The sequence below is a fragment of the Brassica napus genome, chromosome A7 (genome assembly GCF_020379485.1).
Source record: "Brassica napus cultivar Da-Ae chromosome A7, Da-Ae, whole genome shotgun sequence".
Classification (NCBI taxonomy): domain Eukaryota; kingdom Viridiplantae; phylum Streptophyta; class Magnoliopsida; order Brassicales; family Brassicaceae; genus Brassica; species Brassica napus.
Window position 1 is genome coordinate 20,019,274 of NC_063440.1, and position 12,491 is coordinate 20,031,764.

At 29.9% G+C, this 12,491-nt stretch overlaps 2 protein-coding genes across 2 annotated transcripts; both read right to left on the reverse strand.

The window, feature by feature from the left end:
• Nucleotides 1–449: 449 nt before the first annotated feature.
• On the reverse strand, nt 450–2,925 carry LOC106353546 (GDSL esterase/lipase EXL3-like). Its single transcript, XM_013793309.3, has 5 exons — nt 2,345–2,925; nt 1,944–2,074; nt 1,575–1,805; nt 828–1,083; nt 450–745 (listed from the first exon to the last, which is right to left on the reverse strand). Exons 1-5 carry the CDS (start codon nt 2,619–2,621, stop codon nt 552–554), a joined length of 1,089 nt encoding a protein of 362 aa, XP_013648763.1. The 5' UTR covers nt 2,622–2,925; the 3' UTR covers nt 450–551.
• A 6,941-nt stretch (nt 2,926–9,866) lies between these two features.
• Nucleotides 9,867–12,136, reverse strand: LOC106356967 (GDSL esterase/lipase EXL1). The gene is made up of 5 exons (XM_013796675.3): nt 11,736–12,136; nt 11,357–11,487; nt 11,038–11,271; nt 10,386–10,641; nt 9,867–10,313 (listed from the first exon to the last, which is right to left on the reverse strand). Exons 1-5 carry the CDS (start codon nt 12,043–12,045, stop codon nt 10,120–10,122), a joined length of 1,125 nt encoding a protein of 374 aa, XP_013652129.1. The 5' UTR covers nt 12,046–12,136; the 3' UTR covers nt 9,867–10,119.
• Between the last annotated feature and the right edge of the window lie 355 nt (nt 12,137–12,491).

Below are 12,491 nucleotides of genomic sequence, written 5' to 3' on the forward strand. Positions count from 1 at the left end.
CTATACATTCTTACGTTAACTTCATTTTTATATGGAGGTACCAACTGATGGTGCGTGTAAACTCATATCAATAGTATAGAAACATGTGGGTTTGTTTGTGAACTCATATCAATAGTATAGAAACATGTGGTGTTATAACTATACTACGTTTTTGTCTTTGTTTGTTAGATGGAAACTAAAAATAGTATTGAGTACACGCATAATGAATGTCAGCATGTTTTACGAAGATAACATGAGTTCCATAATTCTGATAAGAAATACAAAAGGAATAATGCTTTTAATAATTACTATTGAATTTTAAGAATAGGTAGTCACTTTACACCAGAGAAAAATTGGATATATGATGATTTATCTCGCAACGATTGGAGCGAATGGATCTACTAGATTAGTAATATGTATAGTATAGTACGTTTATAAGTTGATAATTTCAAAGAAGACAGATGAAACAATAAGAAAATGTTACTTTATTTAGAGGGAATACAATTTTCAAATACACAAACAAAACATGATGAAATATAATCAATCATTACGAAGTGACAATAGTTTTTAATTCAGATAAACTGATTAACAAATTTGTCAACCAACAATGAGACTAAAACTTTGTAAGTTTTTTCTGTGGGATGATAACTGTCCCAAAATACATGGCTAGACACGTCAGGACATACTGAAGATGTGATTTTATTGCAGAGGACAGCAACTTCTATGGCTCCTGTTCCACAGCATCCTTTGTTAGATACTCCAAATCCTACAATAACCCAAATCATAACTTTAATTTTAGGGTATTTTTCATACTAAAGTAAATTTAAAAATAAATTTTAGGGTATTACCGTATTTTGTGGGATTCTGGATGATATCATAAAGAGGGTCATAGATATTAATGTAGACCGGTTTACTATCCGGTAGAGTTTTACGCAGGTAATCCAATTTTGTGGAGATCTTTGAATTAAAGAGCTTTGCTGCGTCATTGTAATACTCAGCACACTCTCTCAAAAGACCTCCTCCTAAGGTTCTCTGTGATGGGATACAACCAAGTGGTGGTGCACCAAACACAGCTATTCTTCTTACTCCATATCCGTATAGTTTCTGTTATCATAATTAATGAATAGGTTGGTAATACTAAATTCATAAACGTTAGAAAACTCAACACACACATAGTTGCCTATTCTCAGAGATGAGAAGGATAAAAGATGTGACACATCAACGATCAGTCTATACATGGTACTCCAGTTATTAATGCCTTAAAGTGATGTATCACGGAAAAATGTAAACTATTTAGTCGGTATTTTATTTTTGATATATGACTGTCCTTCATCGAAATCAAAATGTGTGGACCTCTGAAAAGTAAATCAAAAGTGTTATGAAAGGTCGATAACCTGGTAGACTTTTACTACTTTTAGCATATTTATACGTTTTTTTGGCTCAGCCAGTAAACTGTAAATGGTTATTTTTTTAACTCTTTTAATCATACTTACCTAGAGAGATAAAAGTATACTACTATTGTGGAATATGATATATATAATATATATATATATATATATATATACAGATTTTTCAAAATTATGAGAGAAGCTTACATTCACAAAATCGGAGGCAGAGTTGGCCATAAGAGTAGTGTACGAATCGACGTCATAGTGAGGTCTTGCATGAAGATCATAGTAAGTATTGGCGATGTCGTCGCTTCCTGCGACCAATAAGAACAAGCTGCTGGCTAATATGAAGTTTTTTCTTTCTTCCCCCACTAAATTCTTCACTTTTTCTATGTACTCCTCAAAATATTCCAACTGCTTTTGTAATGATATTGCTGCCTAATATCATCAACAAACACAAGTGAGACGACCAAGTTAAATAGGTAAATATCAAATCAAATATGTCCATATGTTATAGGAGTACAGTTAGTTAAAAAGAACGTATGATCGCCATATTACTTATATATTTATTATTACCACGAGTTTGGGTGTTATAGGATCATAACCAGAACCTCCCGACGCAAATGATACACCGGTTAAAAGATCTTTAGGCGTTAGATTTGGATCGAGATATGCGGGTACAACTGATTTTATCCCCACTTCCTCAGCTGCAAATAAGAAGAGAAACATTAAAGACAAATAGCTTTCTTTTCACCGTTTTAAAATCAGTATTATCGTGGAACACTAATTTTCCTGACATGTGTTATACATATCGAGTCAATGTTACTAGCCTTGTCTTTAACTACCATCCAAAAATGGAACACAAAACAAATGATTGCTCAAATAATTTGCCGTCGTCACTAACTTCACTTGTGTCCTAAAACCTAACGGTACTAGAGCTGAAAAGGGTAAAGTCATAAAAAACCAAGATAATGGACCTAGCAAATCGGCAGGAACTCGTCCGTCGCAGAATCTCCCGGTGGGGACTCCGCCTTGGAAATTGATACCGTAAGGTTGAAAATCGCACTTAACAACGGTTTTGACATTGTTGTTATTTCCAGTGTCAACGATGGAGTCTCCGAAAGCTATTAGCGCTGGAATCTTCAAGTTTGGCGGCAGCTTGATGGCGACGACTGTCTCAGTGAGAAAGAGAATGGACAGCAAACATAGTTTTAGCGAAGAACAAGAACTAGACCGGCTTGTATTCTCTTTCATGTTTCCTTTCTTGTATTGTGAAAATAAAACAAGATTTTATAAAAAGATAAATTTTCTTGGAAGCTTTACAATAACCAGGGAAAACAGGGAACCACGTTTGCTCTCATGGTTCCTATCACGCTTATTTATATACAAACACATGTAGATGTATATGTATATATATTGCATTGTGTGGTGAAGATGTCGTGGACTTGTGGTAGACTTCGGACAAGATATACTTAACCAGTTGACTGAAACATTTCTAGATATAGATAATGTATTACAACAAGTTTAAGCGTGGATAACAGCTGAGACAGTGTACTAATCTCAACTCTCAACCACATCAGTTTTAATTTAATAACTAACGACATAAATCTAAAAGTGCGTATGTCGAAACACGTATTGCCAGCAGACTGTGACAAGAAGCATCTATAATACTATATTAGTGCGTATGTCTGTCAACTCTAATTATATATAGTCGGGGATTATGTAATACTTTCTTTCAGTCTTTCAGCTGATATCCTCATTTGAAAATTCAAAATTTACTACCATAAATCGTCTATAGTGATCATTATGGTGTGGATAGCACAATCTTCTTTTTTTTTTGGTGTAATGGATAGCACAATCTTTTGTGTTTTCATATAACATACCACCAGAGAAGACTAAGTTTATAACAAAAGATCGAACATTTGGGTTGCTTCCTTTTTCGATTCTATTGTATTGATTTTTTGTGTGAATTAGTTTTTTTTTTTGTGGGGGGGGAGGGCGGGTAAAATTAACAGCAATTTTTGACTGATCTTATGTCAGTAAAAATATACAAATATCATTCATATATTATTCTGGATAAAGATTATTCATATAATATAATTTAAGTTTTAAATGGATTTGATTGTTCTTCTCGATCAGGGCCTGATAAATTTAGTTTAGGAATATTTCGAAGATATATGTAATGTGTGTAGTAATGTTTAATAAACTTTCTTTTAATTTGGTTGACTCGATTGGTTAAGTTTTATTTAATTTGCCGCATCTAATTACTTTTAAATGCAATACTAAAAAGTATGGTCAAGGTAGGATAAGCCACCCATTCGATAGCTTATTATAACGGACATAAACTTCTTATGAATACTTATTAGTTTATGTTTTATTAATTTAAAACCAACATAATAAGTTATTATTTATGTTTTTAAATATTTAAATCAAACATCAAAGTATTTATATATGTCAAATATTTTTTTATCAAAATATATAGTTACTATTGTGTTAATTTCTTTTAAGACACTCATATCTTAGAAATAGTTTAGAAAATATCTTTATATAATTTTTTTGCTTGACTAATATTTAATTATCAATTTTTTTATCTTAACTTTTGTAACTTTTATAATAAAATATTATTTTCAGATAGCAACACAATATATATAAGAATAATCTTATTTTTTATAATTCTATTATATTATTTAATCAATTATTTAATGTAACATATAACATATAAACTTTATACTATTAAAATAAAATTCATTTTAATTATATATAAAATTCAGTAAATATATTGTTTAAAATTAGTTTTTAATATAACATACAAATTTAATATTATTAACATTCGTTTTTGATTATATACAAGATTCATTAAGGATAATTTTAAATTAATATATTAATGACTCAGCTAATAACAAATAATAAATCAATGATTTAGCTAAAATCTAATAAAAACATGACAAGTAAACAAAATTACCTAAAATTATGGAAAACATGATAAATAAGCAAAATCACTTCATAAATAATAGTATAGATTTTTTGACATGACATATATAGTTTCACATTTAGATATATTTGTAAGCAAGTCATAAATTTTGATAATAATAATATTTATAATTTGACATGACATATATAGCTTATAGGTAAACAAGATTTATATTTTTTGATAATAATAATAATTATATTTTTAATTTTAATATTTTATAGAACTTTATTAATAATATATTGAATAATTGATTGTTAGATGATATTAAAAATGTAAAATTCTGTAATAGTAAAATGATTTAATAAGATTATTACCGACTACAGTCAAATGTTTACATTGACTTATACTTCTATAAAATTAAATTCATAAATTTGTCTATCATTAATGAATTTGAATTAGTTTATAAAACTCTAATGTAAAAAATATTTAACCAAGTGGTCTTGGCCTATTAGTAAATGGCTTACAGTTGTGAGTATCGTCATGGATTCGATTCTTTTTAACTATCCGGAACACTTTAAGTGGTAAGAAAACGCGGATCTTGCGGATCTCGTATTGATTAGTTTTTGAGCCTAGAAAACCTTTGGATCATACTACGATTATCAAAAAAAAAAAAAAAAAATATATATATATATATATATATATATATATATGTTATCAAACGTTTGCTTATAGGACATCTAAAATTTTTAGTCAAAAAACATAAAATATATGTTATCAAACATTTTCTTATAGGACATCTAAAATTTTTAGTCCGGTGGATGGTTCCAACTTAATTTAAAATAAATCAAAAACCTGTACCGTAATAAAGATCAATGTAAATATTAGAATTTCGCAATCCAAATATAATATATAATCTCATGCGACAAGTAGGCTACGTTGAAATGCTAAGACTTATTAACTAAAGAATCTCATAATTAAAATCTTTGAGCATGTGCTCTAATTAAATTGTTACCAAACTAGAACTTTGTAGGTCATCATAATCAATGCATCAAGACTTCTAGAGCCCATCAAGCTAAACAATATATAAGATATCGTTGGTATCATTTTTGGTCTCTTCTGTAACATATTCTACTTTTTAGAGTTCTTTAAAAATCGACTCAATTCACTCAACCACTTAACATACGTAAATAAGAATAACTGAAAAATGGAACAAAGGCGTAGGGTAGATATGTGGATCACACCCAACAGGTGATACTACCACAAAATTTGGTGTGAAGAAGGTAGCTTTCTCCATATACACGTGATATAAAAGGTCCAAAGAGACATTAGCAAGAAAAAGATGTGAAATATATTAATGGAAAAATGTTTATCGAGAAAAACTTGCTGTCCAAATGTACTAATAGTTATAGATTATAAATAGCAAGCCAGACTATCCGAAAAATCAAGCTAATTAAGAGTAAGATACATTGACAAGGCTACTTAATTTAATGATTTACACAACCAGAATATCGCCCAACCACTATCTAACATAATTGTGGCTATCATAAATTATATGCGTAGAAAAAGAAAGCAAAAAAACTGTATATGCGTACATTAGGGTTTTCCTTTTAATTAAGAGTAAAGTCATTTACAGTTTTTCTTAGTTGAAAACGAATATCATTACAAGATTCGAAGTTAATTTTAGTTTATGTATTCTTATTTTTAACAGAAACTTATAGACTGCAAATTGAAGTGATATACGAGGAGAAGTTATTTTGATATTCAAAAATTATTTGATTCCACCATAAAAGCTTATAAACCAACGCAATTAGTTTATTATATAGATGGTCCTGTAGCTAGCTATACGTTATGGGGTCATCTTATACTAGTCTATGGTATCCATATATTGTAGAAGATAGGCCCCGTAATGTATCGCAGTTACAACAATATTATGTAATAACTCGACAGCGACAAACTTGAAGTGATGTAGTATATAGCTTCCACGTACAGTAAAGACAAAAAAGTGAAGCCATTAATTGAATTTTTAGAATTCGGTTTGATAAGCATCCATTAATTGTTTGATATTAAATTGATCATTTATTATTTGGTCCATTATGTTAAAAATATTAAATCCTCAGATAATTAATTAGTCCAAAATTTGATCCAAGCCAACGCTAGAATAAATAACTAGATTTAGATATTAAATCACTCGTATAATTTATTAGTCCAAAAATTGATCCAAGTAAATCTAGAATAATTAACTAGACTCAGAGGTAGAAGTGTTCAATCCAAATTACTGTTTAGTTTTGTTAGCTTTTTAGTTTTTATTGACTAGAATTCAGTTTTGGTTCGGACTAGATTTTAGAAAAAGCCCTTAATTTTCAAATGTTTTAATTTTGGAACTGTTTTTTTTGTTTGTTAAGCTTTGATTTTCAATTTTCAGTTAGAGAAAATACATTTATTTAAAGCATATATTAAAATTACTCCCTTTATTTGTTAAGTTTCCTTATACCATCTGAGGCCAAAATGTGTAACATGATTTTCTCTTAAATATCATCCAATCATGCAATCTCTAGATTCCTTCTTGTAAATTCTAGTAGAGCTAGCCTGTCACCAATTGCCTATCTACGTTACAGCCAATTGTTGTTATATAATTAAAAATGAATAAAATCAAAATTCTGTCTTTTTGCTCAGACCGTTCATTCCTTGTTAGATAATTATACCTCCAACCAGTCGAGGCAAGTGATGCATGGCCTATGATATTTTCGTGTTTTAATGAGTTTGAGTGATTCTCTGGAGTCCACTTTGCGTATTTTTATTTGTTTTGGAGCTATCAGCTACGAGTACTTTTATTTTAACGTTGTGGTGTGTGGTATACTGGTATGTATAGGATTCTTGTAAAACTTCACTAAGAACGCTGACATTTTTCTTTTGAAAGCCTATCTTATTTGAATTTTTGGATACTTTTCTTATTTGAACTTGACCAGAGTATATAATTTCTATCTTTGATATTCTTTTTAAATGCATCTCTTATTTTCATTTCTTTATATATATATATATATATATATATTATATTATATCTGAAATAGACAGATTTGAACATAATGATTAGTAATTTATGTTTTCTAAGAGCATTTCCAAAAGAAACACTATACCCCTAATTTCAAATATAGTTTTTTTTTGTTTTCCAAAAAAAAGTTTCAAAACTTCAAATTCATATTTTTTTTTTGCATTTTGGTATTTACATTGGACTCACTCTCTTCGAATATTCAAATATATACTCCAAATGTACACATCATATTTATAATTCTTAAATATTTTTTTTGTTTACCGTTTTAATCCTCAAAAATATATATCTCATAAATATTTCACATTTTTTTTATAAATTTAAGTTTTACACATAAAATTAAATAAAAATTTTAAAATAAGATTTAAAATATTTTAAAACAATATTTTATCAACAACAATATTACAAAAGAAACCTAATAAAAAGGTTTAAAACGTACACGAAGACATAATTGATCATATAGCAGAAAATAAGGAAACCCGATTCAACAATTTTTAGCTCAAAATTGTAAGGTCACTTCTTACTTTGAAATGCACTAGTTGATCATATATGCGAGCATTATAGAAATAATTTTATAAAATAATGTGGTATTTTTCTTGTAATTTAATATTTAAGATTGTATTTCTATTGATAATTTTATTTATAACTGTAAAATTTATTAACTAATATTGATGTAATATTTTTATATATGTGCTATTTATTTTGTAAAAGTTTTATAAATTTAAATTAATTATGACAAATATAAGGACCATAGTATAAAATACAAATAATTTTGAAGTTAAGTTTGAAGTTTTGGTTTTGGAGAAAAACACTTTTAAACTTTAAATATTGATTTTTGCAAACTTTAAAAATAGAGAGTTTTTTTGAAATGTTTTAAAATCAACAACCTATTTCACTAAGATGTATAGTTTAGTGGCTCGTGGGTCAACCCACATGAACTCCTCTTTTGATATGGCTTATAATCTATAATCTGGTCGGTCGCGGATCGTACTACAAAATCGACTAACCCAAAAATATATCACACTGTCTGATCCGAGTTTGAAATACCTTCTGACTAATGACAAGGGGTGGATCGATTACGATTCACCATGTTATCACTTGTACAAAAATTCAAATTAAAACTGACCAAAGTAATGATAAATTAGTTCTCAACTGAATTTAACTCAGGATCAATGTGGATATACAATAACTCCTAAAAAGTTATCACTCAGCTACTATTTCTCAGGTACCCATACGAAATTTATTTGATAAAAAAACAATAATGGTTTAAGTTTTCTGAACTATATTATTATTATTGTTATCCCTTAATAATATAGTAAACCTTCTAATAATTTTAGACGTAAGCACGGTCATGAATCGCTATGTGACGATGTGTGTGATCGATCTTGATCTTGATCTTGAACCATAATATTTTGTTGTAATATTTTGTCGAACAAGATACGTTAATATTGTGTGATCGATCTTGATCTCCGTTATGGAAGATGATCGTGCTCTCCACTTGGGCCAGTAATGGGCCAAAATGCTTTTAACTCACCTTTTACCTTATGGGTTATGGGTTCAAGTTCTAATGATATGTGTTCACTTATAAAAACTCTATTGGATCTGCTGACCATGATACACTAGCCATCTTGGTTTGTAACATTTTATTTCTTTTCTGCTATTTAAATTGAAAGCCTTTTTACAAAAAAAACAAAATACGTTAATATTTGGGTTTGTGTTGAACTAAATATTTGGGCCTTCCGCTAAATTGGTTTTCCACTTTCGCTTCATTGTCATGTTTAGCTTTCAGACGAAGAAAATCTATGGACTTTAGAGTTCTTTTGGGCCTGCGTTGAACATATTTTAATTACCTTTGTTCATTTCCAATCTCCTTCCATTTTTAAATAGAGTGCAGAGTAAAATCTACTCTAATCTTATTTTATTTTTGTTGACAAAAAAACTATTTTATTTTCACTTTATAAATTAAGATTACTACAAAAATAAAGTAATTATTTTATTTTATATATATATTTTTTCATTTTTACTCCAAAACATAGTAGGTTGAAGTGAAACTCAACTACACTATAGACTTCTTTTTTTTTTTAGAAAATGGAATAATACATTTGATATTATTATAATCATGTTGGTTATGAAATTTAGAAAGCCACAAATATCTTGATATAGTTTTATTAGCTTTTAACAATATGAATTATAAATTCTATATACATTAGCTCTCTAAAATTTAAAGATGAAGACTAATGTTTCAGTAGAATATGTCAATAACCAATCCTACTTAATTTTTTTTAAACTAAGGTAGTAAGCACTTAATAGCACCTGGCTTGTTTTTTTAACTTAGCCTTTGGCCAAATTTTCTCAACCATTTATAGAAAGATGGGGTCGAAATCCCGTGCTTGTTGCTAGTTAATCAGAACGTTTTGCTTCTATGTAAAATTTCTAACCTTTTGTTTCCTTTTTGTATTGCTTTGTGCTCCTTTTTCTTTTGTGTAACTGATCTTGGCAGCAAGTTTAATTTCCGATCAGGACTCTGTGACAAGTGTCAATCTTCATTGTTGGTACCACTATTGCTCTATAAAATGGAAAAGAACAAAATGTTCCGAAGTTGTGAACAATTTCAAGCATATATACAGGAACATTCTTTATATAACCACAAAACATCATAAAAGACACTTACAAGCTATTGAAAAGAGAAAAGATGATTTTAAAAAGTATAGTTTATATATCTTTTCATTTGTAATGATAATTCAAAAATGAAGTATGGCCGACATGTTAAAAAGTAGGTGTTATATATCGATTAACTAGAAGAATCTGTTGAGATATCTCTGAAGAAGCTTTGCAACTATGTTTCTGTAAGCTGTTTCAGTGGGATGAAAACTGTCCCAAAACACATAATCCGATCTCACGGGACATACAGCGGCTGTATAGTTGTTGCATAGAGCAGTCACTTCTATTAACCCGGTTCCGCAACATCCTAAATTACTCACCTTAAATCCTATAAAAAATTCATGAAAATATGTTAAAAGAATTGATTGTTTCATTGAAAAGAGAAGTAATGACTAATTACCATATTGTTGAGGGTTTAAAATGAGATCAAGAAGAGGATCATAGATGTCAATATATATTAAAGTCGTGTCTTGTAGGGTTCTTGACAAGCCATCAATATTAGCAGAGAGTTTAGCATTGAAAAGTTTACACGCATCATTAAACCGAACAACACAATCTCTTGTTGGTCCTCCAGCTACAGTTCTCTGCGAAGGGACACATCCTATTGGTGGTGCACCAAACATAAGTATTCTTCTTGCACCATATTGGTACAGTGTCTACCAACATCACACGATAAACCAAATAAGAGATTAAATATAATTCTTCAAATAATTTTCTAAAGTAGCAAAAATCTATAATTACAATAGTACAGTAATCAATTAAGAGAAGAAAGGTCAACATGAATTTATGATAATTGATAACCTTGCAGTAAGTAAAACTCTAAAAGTCATCCCTATCAAGGATTTTTCAAGTATAGACTTTCACAATATACATTAATATTTATAGTAAGAAAATTTCTCAAAAACTTAACAGATTTGTGCCAAGTCTTTTATTTGAAAAAATTTATATGATTTTTTGGGTTAAATTCACCCATTATAATATTAATGTATGGTGAAAAGATTTTCTTTAAAAAACTCTAGCTAATGATGCTCTAAATACCGTTGGCTTTTTACCCTAGCAAAAGAGCGAGCATTGTCGGCCATAAGAGCAGTGAAAGAAGCCACGTTGTATTGGAGCTGAGTCGTAGGGAGACTAAAGAAGTTGTTTGCGATATCGTTACTACCACATATAATAACGAACAAGCTATTCGTAATTATGAACGTTGTCCTCTCTTGTCCCACCATTCCATTCAATTTCTCTATATACTCTTCAAAAAATTTCAGTTGTTGCGATAATGGTATTCCTCCCTTTAACGATTAGAAAAAACTAATAGTTAATATTTAAAAGTTCATTAGATAAACATCAAACATAAGAAGTGGTGATTAGCTATACCGCGATTTGTGTTGTCAAAGGAACATAACCAGCACCACCCGACGCAAATGTTACACCGGTTAAGAGATCTTCTTGTCTTAGATTAGGATCTCGGTATGCTGGTATAGTTGGCTTAATCCCTAGTTCTTCCGCTATAAACACAATAAAGAATCGAAATATAATATAATCAGATAATACATTGCAACTTGGTGTTTTAACTTTAGTCCTTATTGTACATATCAATTTATTTGAGTGTACGAAATAAAGTTGGTCACGGTTGCAAGTCATTAACCAGCTAGCTAATGCATTTGATATGTAGATAAATAATGTGTGGTTAGTGTTATGGAACACTTTAGAAGATTAGTCAACGAAGAAAAAATAAAACAAGAGGTAAACAAACCTAGAATATCAGTGGGGACTTTTCCATTGGAGAATCTTCCCGTCGGAACTCCACCGTCGAAATCAATACCATAAGGAGGATAATCACATCTAGCCTCCGTTATCAAATCGTCGTTGTTTCCTGCATCAACAATTGAATCTCCGAACACTATTATAGCCGGAACTGTCGTGTTTTCCGGAAGTTTCACTAAAGCATTAGTGGTTGTAGTAAACAACAACACAAGGAATGAGATACAAAAACATAGTATGGACGAAGAAGAGGGAAACAAATATGAAATGATGTGATGATGAATAGAACGACGTCGGTCCATAGTTTGCTATGTAAGTAAGGTGTATATGTCTGAGAGAGTCTTGTTTTTTGACAGCTTTGGATTATGAGTATAAATAATACTCCTCCCGCTTGTGTGAGGAGTTTGGTTTGGTTGAGTCATAAATTGAAGGCAATGACTTATTTTTTTCTGTCATGATATTCTAATACCTCAGTACGTGCTTTGGTTAGTGGGCCAGTGTTTTTAATTAACAACGACACTTTTTCAATCAAAATGCCATTTGACCTTTGTTTGAAACTTTCGATATGTTGACTCAATAATAATTATATAGAAAGAACTTTTCCTAAACGGTATAAATTATTCCTTAAGAGCTTTGAAGCAGATTTATTTAGACTGAAGCACACCTAAAGTCCAAACCGAGAAAAGTGAGTCGTGAGTTGAGTAGCGATGTGAAGGAATCATGCCAATTTAGCACGGACAATGAGTTG

Coding starts and splice junctions, on each gene's coding strand:
- LOC106356967 (XM_013796675.3), bottom strand. CDS start 12,045: ATGGACCGACGTCGTTCTATTCATCATCACATCATTTCATATTTGTTT. Junction 11,272..11,356: donor CTTTGACAACACAAATCGCG/GTATAGCTAATC, acceptor TAATCGTTAAAG/GGAGGAATACCATTATCGCA. Junction 10,314..10,385: donor TTTAAACCCTCAACAATATG/GTAATTAGTCAT, acceptor AATTTTTTATAG/GATTTAAGGTGAGTAATTTA.
- LOC106353546 (XM_013793309.3), bottom strand. CDS start 2,621: ATGAAAGAGAATACAAGCCGGTCTAGTTCTTGTTCTTCGCTAAAACTA. Junction 1,806..1,943: donor CTATAACACCCAAACTCGTG/GTAATAATAAAT, acceptor TGATGATATTAG/GCAGCAATATCATTACAAAA. Junction 746..827: donor CCAGAATCCCACAAAATACG/GTAATACCCTAA, acceptor GGGTTATTGTAG/GATTTGGAGTATCTAACAAA.